Below are 17,514 nucleotides of genomic sequence, written 5' to 3' on the forward strand. Positions count from 1 at the left end.
GGCTGGCCCCCACCCAAGAGAGCCGGATCGAGCCCGTGGCCGCTGCACACTTCGGAGCCGCTCTCCCGCTGGGGCGCGGCGGCGTCCCGGCCTGCTCCGCTGCCCGAGGCGGGACTCGAACCGCGGTCCCCCAAGCTCCCGGCTCTCCGCGATACCCGCGCGGCCACCAGGGCACGAGCCGGGTGCGCGCGCACGCGCGCTCCTGCACGGGCCCCGGAGGACGGGGGGGAGGCGGGGCGGCGCACGTGCGCGCGCAGCCGAGTGCCGGCCGCGCGCGCCCTCCCAGGCTTCCCAGGGAATCCAGCGACAGCAGGAAGAGGCTCCTTCCCGCGCACGCGCAGCTGGCCGGGCGGGCGCGCGCTGAGCCGCGGCGGCGGGAGGGAGGGGGGAGGGGAGGGAAGCTGCTGAGGTAAAGTTAGGGGGAGAGAGAGACTCCGTCAGCGAAGCGAGAGCCGGGGAGGCTCGGCGGCCGCCATTACTGAGCGCCGGGGAGAGAGCGGAGAGGCGGGACGGGGCTGCGGCGGCCGGGAGCGCTCGGGAGCTGCGGGCCGGAGAGCGGAGAGAGCCCCGCGGGGACGAGAAGCCGCCGGGGGCGCCGGCGTGGAGAGAGCGTCCCGGGAATGCTGCCGCTCCCGCCGCCGCCGAGGAGCCGGATCCCGACGGCGCGAGGTGAGGGGAGGAATGCGGTCCCGCGGGAGCCGGCCCGGCCTGAAGCGGGGCGGCCGGCCCGGCAGGCGGAAGGGGAGCGGGGGGAGGAGGCGGCTGCAGCCCGGCGAGCCGGCGCGGCGGCCGCTGGCTGTAACCAGTTGGGAGGGTTGGGGCCGCGTGGGGAGCGGGCACCGGCCCCGCGCCCCCCGCCCGGCCCCGCGGCCCCGCCGCGCCACGGAGGGCAGGCGGGAAGGGCAGAGAGCGGGGTGCCTGGTCCCAAACAGGTGATGAAGGCCTGAGCAATGGGAGGGTCTGAGCCTGCTGTACGAGGCTGCCAGCTGGTCACGGTTCTCTAGGGAGGGAGGAAGGCAGGAAGGGGAGCTTCCCTGCTCCTCTCTTCTTCCTTCCTCATTCCCTTCTTATGCCTAGTCTTTTAGCTTCCTCCCTTCCATTCCCACTGCCTTTCCCCCTTTTTCTCCTTTCTCTGTACTTATTTTCCTCTCCATTACCCCCTAATACTCATTCACGCCTTTTCTGCTCTTTTCTTCCTCTACTAAATTTGAACAGTTGTCCATTCCCCTCCTCCTTCCTTTCACCTTCAGATATTGCTCGATATTAAATTTCAGAAAACTTCACTCTCCTAATGATGTGTGTGCATTTCTGTTTTTCCACCAGGTGGATTTTAAGGCTTTGGAATAGGGTAGCCAGTTGCAGTGTTGCAGATTTCAAACGTTTTGAATCCCTTCAAACAGCATAACCTTTAGACTCTCTCCACCCAAGGGAATCACCAGAAACATACAGATGTAATGCCATGGTGTTGTAGCTATAAGACATAAGTATGAAACACTGCTTTAATTTAAAAAAGAAGCAGGACTATATAGTTATAAAAGGAAGACATGCTTGTCACCTTCTCCCCACAATACACCCCACCCCTCTGTACCCCCCTCTTTTGCTCTCTCCAGTATCGCTTTTGATATCAGCGTGGAATATTTCCTTAATAAGTAGGAGGGGAACAATTTTAATCTAGACCAAAATAGGCCTGTGGGGGTATGTGTGTATTCTTTAGTTTAGTGTCATGCAGATAAACTGGTGGTTTTTTTTTTTTTTCCTTAATAAGGATCCTTGACAGAAATTTGAAAACTCTACACTGCAGAGTCAAAGCAGTAGAGAGAGAACAGCATTAGCTGGTCAATTGGACGTCCATTTTAAACCTGTGCATTGAAGCCAGTTGCAGCACTGATGCTTGCATACTTATTTAATAAAGAATGAGGAGTTAATAGGTGGCATTTTTGTCAGCTGTGCTGTCTTACCTTCTGAAGAGTCTTCCGCGTGACAGTTGTTTTCAGCAGTGACATCAGTGACCAGAGTTAACTGCCTTCTGATACTTATTTATAGTACATATGTAAAGTAAGGGTGCTACAAATATTCATCCAGGTGCATACTTTCATTTTTTGTGCTGCTTTGAAAATTCTTTTAAGTGCTAAAATTCTTAAAATTCTATTTATAGTACTCTACTAAAACTCTGTTACTAGAGCTCAAAAAGTATGATGCAAATGTAAGGGTTTTTTTTAAAAGTCTATAGTACTTAAAGTATGGGAAATTGTTTAAGCGTTTGTTACCTTATCACTAACTTGTTTTAGTATAAATTGTTTATAAGTGCGGAACATACTGAGCTGAAACAGCATTTTCCCCCTGAAGTATCCCTATCTAAAGCAGCTGCCATTGTTGTAAAATTGTAAATAATTGCAACCAAATGCCTACCACTCCCTGGTATTGGACTTTACTTTAGCTAAGGTGTTGCATGTGTAACATAATCCAATTAAATACTTTAGGCTCAGAAGAAATTGTTTTAAAATGCTATATTTAGCACTAACAGAACCAAATGCTCCACATGTTTTTCAAGCTATGTGCTTTCCTAAAGCTGTAGGGTTTTTTTCTGTGTGTAGACTTTGTAGCAAAGAAAAGCACTGATCATAATAATAGATTGTTCTGTGTAAGTTTCCCTGTTGGGACTTGTTATTTGAGTAGATAGTGCAAAATAAAGATATTAGAAGGATGCTGACGCTATCTTAAGGCTTCAAAAGTAGTTTCTTGACACAAGATAAATGCCATGTACTGCCATCCTTCAGGAATATTTCGCATAAAACTTCCCAAAGCACTCCTTATCCCTCTGTTTAGTAGGCTGCTCGGCGGTGTGTCCTTAGGATTCTGTGCAGAAGGCGTTCTTGGGGGCTGAGGCGCCGCGACCTTCTCCGAGAGAGTGGCACTTTGGGGGCCGAGCACCCATCGCGGAGTGCTGCTGGCACGGTCACGGCGGGCGAACTGAACCAGCCCCGTTCGTGGCCATGACGTAGCCGTGCGAGCGAGCCCGTGGTGCATTCCTGCTCGGTGATAAGGCAGGAATGCTTTCCAGAGGGGCCTGCGTCCCGCGGCCGGGGCGCCTCTGCCGCCAGGGGGCTTCGGCCGCGCCGTGCCGCGCCCCCCGCCCTCACCGCACTTTGGGGGTCCCGCTCACCCTGCGAGTTCCGGATTAGCGCTCCCGGGGCTTTTCTATCCCCTGGATATGTGTTACGTCTTTCCTAATGGGCACACAAAATACATAATCACTCTTTAATCACTCTTTGTTTGGCTGGTTCTTCTTTTCTTTCTTGCTCTGATAATTTTTAGCCTAAAGGTCAGTGTACGTGAGCTAGAAGAATATTGTATTTTATAGATTATTGTTTGAACCATCTCATCACTTCCTTATAATTTGGTGAAATATTTAAAGGAAAGCAAGTTCATACTTCCTCACAAGAAAATCTGAAACAAATGTGAAGTTATTTTGAATTTGCATGTTAATCATGTTTTTCTAGTACATCTATTGGAAACCAAAATAATTTATCTGTGGCTAGTTCTGCACATTACATTTTGTGATAAATAAGAGTTGTTTCTTTGGCTTTGAGTTAGAATTCCCATGCATTTTTGCAGTTCTGCATCAGTTAGCGTTCAAGCATGACAGAAGAATGTTTGCATTTAACAAAGGAAAACCAATACCTGCATGCACAATTTTTGGAAAAGTATATATAGTTGCATTTTGGCATTTATTTATTTAGGTTGGCTAATTTTTATGTAGAATATTATTTGCTACTTGTATATGCCATTTCCCTTTCTCATTTAGTAATTTTAAAAAGGGGTTAACCAGTGTTATTTTACACAGGTAGAAATGACACATATAGCTTATTACAAGGTCAAACAACAAACTAAGCTTTATGGTGTTGAGTCCTGGATTCTATACTGCAGTTGCTCATGAAGCAAAATAATATGAAATGATCCAGATCTGTGGATCAGTAAAATTAATTGTAGTTGCCCATACCAGGATGTAAATTTTTCTTGGTCTTTTCTCCCAGGAAGTGCATTTTAGCCCTTTTTGTGTCCTTACTTTGATCCCTCCTTCTTTGTCTGCTTCCTTTTTTTTTTCTTCTGTTTTTAGAAGTTTTTTTATGGATCCCCTTTGTAAAATTTCTCCATTAGTTCTTTTGTGTTTTTCCTGAGTATCTCCACAAATAAGCCTGATCGGGAGACTTGCTCTGGGAAACTTCTCTGACCATTCTGCATGTTTTTGGTTGGAGCTTATCCTGTCCAAAAAGAATTAAGAATTTATTACTTCTTTAATCTTGCACTTTCCTTCCCTGTTAAAATATATGCTTTGAAACTATATTGAATGCTTTCAGATATTCAAAAATCTGTAAATAAGTAACATGAAAGGCCCGAGTTCAGAATACTGCTATGCTGGTAATTTGAACCTTTATAGTTTACCTTTTTATTGTACCTTAATTTAATTTATGTAGGTTGGTTTAATTTTTCTCTTGTTTGTTTGGGTTTTTTTGCAGGGAGTAATAATGATAATAGATGCCCTGGGACTGCTAGATTCCACCTAAAGAATGATGTTTTGGATTCAGAAATAATATTTAGGCTCTGATTTAATTTTGAGTAATACACAGACAGTCTTCAGTGTATTATTATTAATAGAAGACATTTATTGAGCTTAGTGGGAACTAAGAGCTTTGAACTTCTGTTTTTAAGCACGATTTTTCATTCCTTTATAGTATGAAGTTGGCCAGTTGAGGTTTCTCTCTTTTTTATTTTTAATACATTGATTACTTTGCTTTTGTATGGAGAGAATTATCTAGGCTACAGAACTCCTTCGGGATTATAGTTGGCCGTCATGCTAACCAAATCTGAAATGAACAGCAGTTGGAGTCATCCATTCTCAGCCTTCATTTCCCCAGCACAATTAATCAGCATACCACTTCAACTGAATTTCTTTCAGCCAGAGGATCAGTGTTGTCCCTTACTGTGTTGCTGTTGCTTGGTTGAGCTTAATTTCTGATAAGCAATCTGAGTAATGTTTTTTCTCATGTTGGCTGATACTTGGGTAATTGTTGTATTTACCCTCATTTTTAAATAAGGTTTCAAGTATGGTTAGTTAAGGTTAGCAGCTCTTGTGAAGGCAAGAATGTGTTTGGAAAGTGGACAGGACACATCACTCAACAGACTTAAATGATTTGAAATTGTTGATAAGGTGACATTGGTATTCTCTGGTTTCATTTCTAAAAAAGATTTTTACCTGAAGGGAAGATTTCTTATGCTTGCTTGAGTGAAAAAGATAGCTCTTGGTAAATACTGAATGAGAAATGGTGACATTACATTAAGGTACGTCAACATTTGTTTTTTCTAACTGGTTGTTAGAAGAGGAAACAGTTGAATTTTTACTCTGTTTTGGGTAGGGCTGTAGTTACTGTTGTGGTGATAGATCTTGGACGTTGGGTACTGTAATAAATGTTTTCCAATGCCAAGTTTTGGTTCTCAGAAAGTATGAAGTGAGGAATGACTTGATATAAAAACTTGGTGTCAATAGTAACTTGAATCTGGAGCTGTAGCTTGCTTGGAGTCATGGTCCGTGTGTTTTCAGTGCACAACACTATGAAACTCATCCTCCAGACCATTTCAGTGACACCTAATGTGTTTGAATTTACTTGGTGATCTGCTGTAGAGGTTACAGTAAGTTTCTTTTCGTGTATTGGTATGCCATGTAAAGCAGACTAGGCTGTGATGGGTCTTTAATTCACATGTGCTTCTCTTTGCTTGGCCAGGTAATTTACAAACACAGTTGCAAGAATATGCTGATTAAAACGAACCCCCGAAAATACTAATCCATAAACTGTTGTGTCTAGGCAACAGTACAGAGTGAGTGAAGGACCTGGGGAAAACACTTTTTATTTTCCCTGTTGGCAGCTGCTTAAATACTTGGTGGTCGTAAGCAATTCTGTGGACTCTTTCAGGCAAGAAATTTTTGCTTCAGCCATGTTAGGTCTAAAACATTTTTAGGTTCAGAAAGCAATTTTGGAGGATATTTAGAAATACTCAAGAATATTTATCTGTAAATTATTTTTTTTTACTGTGGACTCATCTACAAGTTCCTGTGCAGTCACAATTACTTAATACTGATAGATGATTAATTCTTTAAGTATGTATTATTTGCTAATAATATGACATTCTATTCTAGTGTTTAGAATTCAGCTTGGAAGACTTTGGGAAACATGTATTTGTAAATAGGGTGTTTTCTGGTGTCTTACTGTTTCTGACTGGTGTTGTGGAGGCCTGTGTTTGAGCTTTCTCTTGTGGCAGTGTCCCTCAAGCCTCACATGCATTCTTGCAAGGGGAGACACTTTTCTCTTACTCTGTCTGCTCTTCCACATACTCTGAGTTCTTCAGAGTCCCACTGTGTTTTTCCTCATGAGCAAGTATCTGCTCTGCTCAGCTAGCTGTGGATGTAGAGGAGTGCCACAGCTTAGAGGTAAGGGCAGGGAATAGGACTTACTGCCTATCTTCTCTGTCAGGTGATATAATTTAGCAATGAACTCAGCCAGGCTTAATGCAGGACTGATAGACTGGTGCCTATTGATTTTGGTGTTGTTTGGTACCACACGATTAGTTACTGTTATATTGGTATATTGTTTATCAGTATTGCCAAACCTTTTTTGTCCAAAAGAAAATTTACTGGAGCAAAGTGAATATTATTCCCAACAAAATGAAGTTATTGAGAATATATTGTAAATGGCAAAACAAGAAAGAGCTCTGTTGTTTTGATGTAGTATTTAGCATATATACAGCATGGTGCTGCATCTTGCTTAACAATGATACCATTCCTTAGTTGAAAATGGCTTACGTAATATTCCAGTGCAAGTGCCTCAAGTTGCTTTCTTGTTCTGCATCATAGTATGTGGAGCACTGGCCTGGCAAAGTCTGGGTTTTGTGTGATGCAAAGGGAAGAACAATGGAAGAGAGTTCTGGTTTTGATTACTTTATAGTAGCATTCCTGCAGTGAGATCAGCACTTAGGGTTATATTAAAAATTTGTACCCTAGTTGAGAATTCAAAATCTTCAGATACAATTATACTTTCAATTTCTAATTTGGCACAGTTTGTGAGTCCTTTTAATTTAGAAGTGGTGTACTATAGGTAAAAGGGTTTTGAGGTAGACTGTACCTTTTCCCTATTAATAGAATATATGTACATAGACATACATTTGTTTCATATATTTTGTACTTATCCCAACTTCACCTTGCAAACCTATGTTCTAAATACTTTAGAATTCCAAATTATTCTACAAGTGATTAGTGATTTTTATAGCTCATATGTTGTCTGAGAAACTATATTAATTTTTTTTTCAGAGCAGGCTTTTGCAGCCTAGGTATTGTTGAAGTATCAAGTTGAAATTTAAATCACAATTACTTAAGAACTCTAACCTCTCTCAAATATTAATAGGTGTGCTTACAGGATTTAAACCCTCCAAATTTAGACAAAGACTAGCTTGAGTTTTGTTTATGGGTTTGAAATAAGGAAAAAAATCCTTATGCATTGGTGAAGTGTTGTATGCATAGATGAAGTGTTGTACCTTCTCTCATTACTGCTTCTTCCTTCATAAACTTGAAACTTTTAATGGTTCTTATTTTTTGTTTTCAGATCCCTCAGGGAAGGACTTACTGAAGGGCACTGTTTAAATGTGTGACGTTACTGCAGGGAGATCGCAGCAGGATAGTCATCTTGCTTTGCACCTCTTTTTCCTAAGGGTAAGTTTGGGCTTTAGACCTTTATAACGTGTTTAAAGGTGGGTAAATAAGTACAAGCTGCTATTTTCTTTATAACTACACTTGGAAATCTGAAAGTCTGTAGAGACAAGGTCCTACAGTGTGTCTGTAGATGGTCAGAGATTCTTCCTGCAGTGATGTCAGATGCTTTGTATTATTTTCAATCTTAAGATTGAAATTAGTTGGGGAACTCAAACAACCCCTCCTTTGAATCAATAACAAAGGTGCGGGGCAGGGTTAGATGAATCGTAGTGTTTACAATTTGTTATAATTGAATCAGGCAGATTGCACTAAGATAATGGAATGAATTTACAATGAATTTCCAGTGTGCATTCTTTAAAACGTACAAAACGATAAATTTACAATAGTGGTATAGTGAAATGGAAAATCTTCCATTTGGAGAACAATTTAATGATGATTACATATTAAATGTGAAGCCATTATAATGTCAGATTTTTACCAGTTTTACTACTTAATGAACATAGATTTTGTTCTGTGACTTTGTACTATCAGTGCAAAATAGGAACTGTATTTAAAAAAACCAAAAACAAACCTATTCTGGTTTTAAATATCTTTCATGAGTCAGCTTCTACTATGGTTAAAATCTTTCTTGTCAGAACTTTAATGAGAGACTTATGTGTTGGTTCTGCCTTTGTCAGTGTCCCCTTTCCCCTTACTCTTTGTACTTACTTGCTTAGAAATGTATTGATTTAAAAAAACATTTTGTAGATGGAGGAGGAACAATGTTTGCTACTGAGGATGTGGAGTATGTGAAAGTATTGATTGTTTCCTACAGACTAATTGCAAATTGACAGTGTCTTCCTGATGAAATTAAGTAATCATGTGGATGAAGATTTTTGTGTTCTAGTTTAGTCCACATGAAATCTGTATTGTGCAGTGGCAAACAGAAAACATTTTATAGTGAAAGTGCTGACTGAATTTCTCATTCTAACAGTTTGAATGATGCTACTATGGTAAGCTTTGCTTTAGAAAGAAAACACTGGGTTTATTTGTAGTAATATAAATACTGCTTGTAAAGGATGTTATTTTTGCTAAGTATTTTTATTTCTGGAGTCATTTTCTGATAGGTCCAAATTCTCTCTTTTAAGAATATAATAAACACAGTGGAAAGAGTAAAAAGGAAAATTTAAAATATGAGTTGTCTTTCTGAATGCGTCTTTGAGTAATCTGATTTAATTGAAAAAGAATTCTAAAATCTGGCATAAAAATTTCGGTTTTTGAAATATAAAAGTTCTTGAGTATAAAAAAAGTTGTTCTCTTAATTTTGTAATGAAATCGATACTTTCTAAAAAATATATTTTCCTTTTCTATGATTTCCATAACTAACAGCTGGTTTTATGTATGTAATTTGTATTTTATATTTTGGTTAGTTAATTGTTGCTAAGAAGGACAAAGTATATAACACTAAAATTTCAGCATTGATGTTTGTTATACTTTCATTCTGATAAGGGCTATTTATAGGTTTGTTTAAATACGTTTGCTTTGTTACTTTGTACTCTACAAATGTAAAAGCAAATATGTTAAGTACAACAGTATCTACCTTTCATTTATAGTGCCATGTAATATTTGTCTCTTTACCAAGAAAATGAAAAGTATTTTTATATTTTTATCAAAATATTTTCACAGAGGACAGAACAGTGTAGGTTGGAAGAGTCTTCTGAATGTCAACTTGTCCAGCCTCCCTGTTCAAGCAGGGTCACCTAGGAAAGGGTTGCCAAGATCTGTCTTCTGGTGTCTTTTGAATACCTTTAGTGCAGGAGCCTTTACAACTTCTCTGGGCAAACCAGGCCAGTGCTCAGTCACCCTCACAATAAAAAAGAAGTGTCTCCTGATGTTCATATGTCATCTTCTGTATTTTAGTCTGTGCCCATTGCCTCCTGTCCTGTTCCTGGGCACTACTGAAGAGAGTCTGGTTCTGCCTTCTTTTCACCTTTCCTCCAAATATTTGTACACATTGATGAGATCTTCCCTGCGTCTTCTCTTTGCCAGGTTGAACAGTCCTAATTCTCCTAGCCTTTCCTTAAATCAGAGCTGCTGTGGTGCTTTAACCCCTTGCTGCATTCTCCAGTAGTTCTGTATCTCTCCTTCTCTGTGGAACTGGACACAGTGCATCAGGTGTGGCCTTACCAATGCTGCACAAAAGGGAAGGTTAACCTGCCTTGACCTGCTGGCGCTACTTTGTCTAATGCTGCCCAGGGTACTCTTAGCCTTGTTTGGCACAGGTGCACACTGCTGGGTGGTGTTCATGTCCACTGGGATTCCCAGGTCACCCTCTGGACAGCTGCTCTTCAGGTGGCTGGCTCCAGCCTATAGTGGTACATGGGCTCATTCCTCCCTGCAGGCAGGACTGTATCCTTTGCTCCTCCTAATTTTGTCATCAGCAAACCTGCTGAGCATACATCTTCCCCCATCATCCAAATTATTAATGAAGATACTGAACAGTATTGGACCCAGTGCTGGTCTGCAGAGTACATGCTGATTACTGGTTCCCAAGTAGATTTCATGCCACTTGTCACCATCTGCTGGGACTAGCCATTTGGGTATTCAATTTTTTCTGTCTTCCTCATAATGTAAATGATTCAAAACAGCAAATGCATTTCCATTTGCAGTATTCATGCAAGGAAAGTCTTCTGATTAATAACTGAGAGTTAGTGGCAATTGATATACTTGATGACAGCTTCAATAAAGCCACTGGAACCTTGTAGTAATTCTGTGAAACTGAATGTAAATATAGTAGTTTTTGTTTTCAGTTAGTAAAAGTTTTTTTCATAGAGACAGAGGAATGAAACAACATTGTAGTCTTAAAATCTATACATAAGTCCTACTCTTAGTGTTTGTATGATATTTGTGTTTTTCTGTAGAATTCATGTTTGAAACATTTCCTTAAAAGCAGTTTGCTGTTAGTATACAAATCAAGTAGTCTCCTTCTGGAGATAGGTAGCACCTGAGGCATGTGGCCAATTGCCTGCTTTTACAGCTACTCATTTTTAAATTTTCTTTACTGCATCCTAAGTTCAAACCTACCAATGCACACAAAAGTAATGCTCTTCTTGCAGGTGATCATGATAATCTGCTGAATATTTGAGTGTGAATAGAAGGGCATGAATATTGGGTTGGGTTTAGAGTTTTTATAATGTATTTTTGCTTTTTAGTGCCCAGTATTTGTGAGATAAGAAGGAGAAGAATAATTTGGGAGTTGGGTCTGGGTTTTCTTTTTTTAAGAAGTATGCTGCTCAGCTATCAAAACAGCTGACAAACCTATTAAACTGTGCCTAAAATCTGTTTATTTTAAAATCTGTAGTATAAATAGCATTAGTATTACTGAATCATGAATTTATGATCTCATTCAAAGTAGTTGTATGATTTCCATATATACAGAAAATCAGGGTGATCAAGCACAAGTGCTTCTTAAAATCTTTTCCCTCATGAATATTACAAAGACATATCTGCAATCTTGATTTTTTTTTTCCTCTCTATTTTTTTTAGGAAGATGGTGCTCCTTGTCCAGGTTATCTGAGGTTCTCTTAATTACAAGCTGAAGCAGGAATGACTGAAGGCGATTTCTGGAACCCTGGATATACAATTCAAATTTGTAGGAACCTTTTCCAGAATGAAAACCACATACAGTTACCTTGATAATTGCAAAAGGATGAGAGGAAAGTTATGATGGCAAAAAACAAAGAGCCACGCCCCCCATCTTATGCTGTTAGTGTTGTTGGACTGTCTGGAACTGAAAAGGATAAAGGTAATTGTGGAGTCGGAAAGTCATGTTTGTGCAATAGATTCGTTCGTTCAAAAGCAGATGAATATTATCCTGAGCATACCTCTGTGCTTAGCACAATTGACTTTGGAGGAAGAGTTGTTAACAATGATCACTTTTTGTACTGGGGTGACGTAGCACAAAGTGGTGAGGATGGAATTGAGTGCAGAATTCATGTAATTGAGCAGACTGAATTCATTGACGATCAGACTTTCTTGCCTCATCGGAGTACGAATTTACAACCGTACATAAAACGTGCAGCTGCCTCCAAACTGCAGTCCGCAGAAAAACTAATGTACATTTGCACAGATCAGCTAGGCTTGGAGCAAGACTTTGAGCAAAAACAAATGCCTGAAGGGAAATTAAACATAGATGGGTTTTTATTGTGCATTGATGTAAGCCAAGGATGCAATAGGAAGTTTGATGATCAACTTAAATTTGTGAATAATCTTTATATCCAGCTCTCAAAATCTAAAAAACCTATAATAATAGCAGCAACAAAATGTGATGAATGTGTGGATCATTATCTGCGAGAGGTTCAGGCCTTTGCTTCAAATAAGAAGAACCTTGTGGTCGTGGAAACATCAGCAAGATTCAATGTCAATGTTGAAACATGTTTTACTGCACTGGTACAAATGATGGATAAAACTCGTGGTAAACCTAAAATAATCCCCTATCTGGATGCCTATAAAACTCAAAGACAGTTAGTTGTTACGGCAACAGATAAGTTTGAAAAACTTGTCCAAACTGTGAGAGACTATCATGCAACTTGGAAAACTGTTAGTAACAAACTGAAAAACCACCCTGATTATGAAGAGTACATAAATTTGGAAGGAACAAAAAAGGCCAAAAATACATTTTCAAAACACATAGAGCAACTTAAACAGGAGCATATTAGAAAGAGGAAAGAAGAATACATTAATGCATTGCCAAGAGCTCTTAATACTCTTCTGTCAAATCTTGAGGAGATTGAACTTTTGAGCTGGTCAGAAGCCTTGAAGGTAATGGAGAAAAGGCCTGACTTCCAGTCCTGTTTTGTAGTGCTTGAAAAAACACCCTGGGATGAAACTGACCACATAGATAAAGTGAATGACAGAAGGATTCCATTTGACCTTCTCAGTACCCTAGAGGCAGAAAAAGTTTATCAAAACCATGTGCAACATCTTATATCAGAAAAAAGGAGAGTTGAAATGAAAGAGAAATTCAAAAAAACTCTTGAGAAAATCCAATTAATTTCACCTGGACAGCCATGGGAAGAAGTTATATGTTTTGTGGTGGAGGACGAAGCATTCAAATACATCACTGATGCAGATAGTAAGGAAGTGTATGCTAGGCATCAGAGGGAGATTGTTGAAAAAGCCAAAGAGGAGTTTCAGGAAATGCTTTTTGAACATTCAGAGTTATTTTATGATCTGGATCTTAATGCAACACCAAGTACAGATAAAATGAGTGAAATTCATGCAGTTCTGAGTGGAGAACCTAGATACAAAGCTTTACAGAAACTTGCACCTGATAGAGAATCTCTTCTGCTCAAGCATATAGGATTTGTTTATCACCCGACTAAAGAAACTTGTCTCAGTGGCCAAAACTGCATGGACATAAAAGTAGAAGAGTTACTTGCCAACAGTCTTCTGCAACAAGACCATGGACGCTCAAATTTATACCATGATAGTGCCAACATTGATAAAATCAATCTTTTCATTTTGGGCAAAGATGGCCTTGCACAAGAATTGGCAAATGAAATTAGGACACAATCCACTGATGATGAATATGCATTAGATGGAAAAATATATGAACTAGATCTTAGGCCAGTTGATGCCAAATCCCCTTACTTGCTGACTCAGTTGTGGACCTCAGCCTTCAAACCACATGGTTGTTTCTGCGTGTTTAACTCTATTGAATCACTGGCTTTTATTGGGGACTGCATTGCAAAAATAAGGGCTGAAGCATCTCAGATAAGGAGAGACAAGTATATGGCTAATCTTTCATTTACATTAATATTGGCTAACCAGAGGGACAGTGTTAGCAAGAATCTACCTATTCTGAGACATCAGGGACAGCAACTGGCTAACAAGTTACAGTGTCCTTTTGTAGATGTGCCTGCTGGTACATACCCACGCAAGTTTAATGAGGCCCAAATAAAACAAGCTCTGAGGGGAGTACTAGAAGCAGTTAAACACAATTTTGATGTTGTAAATCCAGTTCCCACCATTAAAGATCTGTCAGAAGCTGACTTAAGGATTGTTATGTGTGCCATGTGTGGCGATCCGTTCAGTGTGGATCTTATTCTTTCACCTTTCCTTGATTCTCACTCCTGTAGTGCTGCTCAGGCTGGCCAGAGTAATTCTTTAATGCTTGATAAAATAATAGGTGAAAAGAGACGTAGAATACAGATAACTATATTGTCATATCATTCTTCAATTGGTGTAAGGAAAGATGAACTTGTTCATGGATATATACTGGTCTATTCTGCAAAGCGAAAGGCATCCATGGGAATGCTTCGGGCATTTCTTTCTGAAGTTCAGGATACTATTCCTGTCCAGTTGGTGGCTGTTACTGATAGCCAAGCAGACTTCTTTGAGAATGAAGCAATCAAGGAACTCATGACTGAAGGAGAACACATAGCAACAGAAATTACTGCTAAGTTTACAGCTTTATATTCATTATCTCAATATCATCGTCAAACTGAGGTTTTCACATTGTTCTTCAGTGATGTATTAGAGAAGAAAAACATGATTGAAAGTTCCTACATGTCAGACAGCACAAGGGAATCAACGCATACAAGTGAAGATGTTTTTCCAAGATCTCCGAGAGGAGGTTCCCTTGACTATAATTACCCAGATTCAGAGGATGATGCTGAAGGACCACCACCTTACAGTCCAATTGGTGATGATGTAAGGTTACTTCCAGCACCTAGCGATCGTTCAAAGTACCGACTGGATTTGGAAGGAAATGAGTATCCTGTTCACAGTACACCAATCAATTGTCATGACCATGAGCGCAACCATAAAGTGCCTCCTCCAATAAAACCGAAACCACTTGTTCCAAGAACAAATGTGAAAAAACTGGATCCTAACCTCCTGAAAACAATTGAGGCAGGTATTGGCAAAAACCCCAGGAAACAGCCTTCTCGAGTGCCTGCAGTGCCACCAGAAGATATAGACCCATCTGACAACTATGCTGAACCTATTGACACGATTTACAAACATAAAGGCTTTGCAGATGACATCTATGCAGTTCCAGAGGATAGTCAGAATCGTATTATTAAAGTTCGAAACTCAATTGTTATAAGTAGCCAAGGTGAGGAAGAAAATGGATTTTCTGACAGAGTATCCAAAAGTCATGGGGAAAGACGGCCTTCAAAATACAAGTACAAGTCTAAGACGCTGTTCAGCAAAGCCAAGTCTTACTATAGGAGAACACATTCGGACGCAAGTGATGATGAGGCTTTTACCACCTGTAAAGGTAAAAAAAAAGGAAGGCATCGTGGAAGTGAAGAAGACCCACTTCTTTCCCCTGTTGAAACTTGGAAGGGTGGCATAGATAATCCTGCTATTACATCGGACCAAGAATTGGATGAGAAAAAAGGGAAAAAGAAACCCCACAAAGTAAAAGAAGATAAGAAGGTAAGTTAATTAATTTTAAATTTTATTTACAATTTCTGGTGCATTGTAGAATGGGAAGTGACCCTCTTTTGAAACAGGTGCTTTAAAATGTTCAAACTATATTTGTTTGATTTTTTTGCCTTAAGTTTCTAGTAAGTTGCTTGAACTAGCAAACCTTAGGGAATGATACGGTTTGTCTGTCTTATCCTCTATTCAATAAATGTCAGTTATTTTCATCTCTGCTTTCATGTGGAGGCTTCCTTCCATTTTAGTAAGGTGATGTGGTTTTTTTAAGGAAAAAGCTGCTTTGTGAGTTCTTGAGTAGAACTGGTTCTTTCAGTTGTTGCAGTTTTTGCTATTGGAATAAGGTTTAGGGCTGGTGAATGAAAGGAGTGATTTCTTTTTAATTCTTAGTTGTCTACCTGGAACTCTAGAACAAGTGCAAAAAAAATAAAACTTCATATAGTAGTTCTACTGACTGCTGCATTTTCCTTGTGTAGGCAAACACGTAGTCAAGATGAAAGTTGTGCTACCTTTATAGCTCTCTATAAAAGCAGAATAAAGGGAACAAAACAGGGAAATGAAGGGAAAATAATAATATTGCAGTTCACTTGAAAAATGTTGCATCTTCTTGCCTGAGAGTTACTTATTTTTTTACTGGCTTTGTGGTGTGGGTTCTAGATGGACATTCTTTATAGCTTAGATTTTAATTTTAGGCCAGCAATCATTGTGTTAGACATGAAATCAGGAGTGTTCCTGATCAGTTAGATATTTTCTTTCTTGTCTCAAAATAATCTGACCTTTTTAATATTATCTTTTGTAGCATTTTTAAAATGTCACTTTTTTAGCTTAAATATGATGGTATTTGAACTGCAGAAATAAGTTTTGTTAAAGTAGAGCATAGTTAAATTTAACTAATAGCTAAAATTCTTGCTGGTATGCAGCTGTGATTTGAATTACACATGACTTATTTAAAGGCCACTAAATTTTCTCAAGGCTTACTCATATGCATGGATAATGATGTCTTGTGGGTATAAAATCATATGGTTAAAAATACTTCAAAGTTAATATTTTGGAGAAACTTAGATTTAAAAAAAATATATATATAATTTATATACTTTTCATAGAATCACTTATAATATCCAAAGTTGAAAGGACTCCATAAAGATCATTGAGTCCACCTTCAGGACTCCTTTTGCTTGAAATAGTCTTTCTACAGCGAAATCAAAATGTAGTTGCATAATCTTCCTACTGTTGCAGCTGTGTTGAGTTGAGAGCAAGTTACTCTGAGTTGAATATATTTATGTGCTAAACTGAGTAGATTACTATAGTGGGGGGGATCTTCTCTTCCTGAAATTGTGTCAGGAAATCCCCTGATGGCTCTAACAAAGCCTCCACTTCTAGTTTTGGCCTGTTGAGAAGCCTGAGTTCCAAGTTCCAGGCTGTTTTAATTTTTGTAGTGGATAAGTTTCTTGAAGAGTAGAATTGTTTTAAGTTTTGGTTGGTTGGTGATTTGTTGGTTATGTGTTTTTTTTTTCTGAGGTAGGGCACTGTATTTTACTCAAAAGTAGCAAAGCTGCAGCTATTAAATTAGTAAAAACCTAATAATAGTGGAGATTATTGTAATTGAGAAAACATTTAACTTGATGGCTCAAATGTTTGCAAATTTTCAAAATATCTCGAGTGCTCAGTGCTTTTGAAAAGTAGTGCCTTCTCTGTGTGTTGACTTGAATGAAGTTAAGTGATAGTAGTTGCAGTTCAAGTGAGTCATTCTAGTTCATTATCTGTTTCTTTGGGGTTTTTAACAGTTAATTTTATTTCAGAAGAGATGCAGTTTAAGTTTTGGAACTTTTTCTGTATGTTTTCATTTGTTGTTTTGGATGAGTAGCTATTAGTCTTTTATTACAGAAATGCAAAAATTATTCTAATTATATGGTCCTTGTTATTTGGTCCATGGGAGAGATGTTAGTGCACTACTATTTACAGACTGTGTGCTGGGTTTTTTTGACCCCTTGAATGTGAAAGAGGTAAATAGAACTTGTGTACTTTTTTCTGGCTATTTCTTAAATCTTTTACTGATACTTTTTCTGAATTGTTTAGCTTAATGTAAAGGGAAAATAGGATACATGTGTAAGTATTCTTGCTTTAATTATATTGATTCTGAAATACAGAAATCTTATTAACAGAATGAATTTGCTTGAAGAAACTTGGATTTTAAAGTCTGAACTCCTAATTGTCTTTTTCCAAGACTTTTTTTTTTTTTTTAAGCCCAAGTAGGATGTAACATTCTTGATACTCCTTGCATTTTTGTTGGTTTGAGATGTGGTGTTTCTGGGTGAGTTTTTTGTAAG

At 39.2% G+C, this 17,514-nt stretch overlaps 1 protein-coding gene across 2 annotated transcripts in view; it reads left to right on the forward strand.

Annotated features, from left to right (window-relative positions):
- Positions 1–404: 404 nt before the first annotated feature.
- The window catches only part of ARHGAP5 (Rho GTPase activating protein 5), a 43,511-nt gene continuing 26,401 nt past the window's right edge, over positions 405–17,514 (forward strand). The window contains exons 1-3 of one of the 2 annotated variants that reach the window (XM_030274627.4): positions 405–669; positions 7,653–7,759; positions 11,285–15,184. In XM_030274627.4, the coding sequence (XP_030130487.3) occupies positions 11,462–15,184 (3,723 nt within the window). In that variant the 5' untranslated portion in view covers positions 405–669; positions 7,653–7,759; positions 11,285–11,461. Of the gene's footprint in view, positions 670–7,652; positions 7,760–11,284; positions 15,185–17,514 lie in introns of those variants that run through there. The other variant, XM_072930208.1, reaches the window with a different exon arrangement.

Source organism: Taeniopygia guttata, chromosome 5, assembly GCF_048771995.1.
Source record: "Taeniopygia guttata chromosome 5, bTaeGut7.mat, whole genome shotgun sequence".
Taxonomy (NCBI): Eukaryota; Metazoa; Chordata; class Aves; order Passeriformes; family Estrildidae; genus Taeniopygia; species Taeniopygia guttata.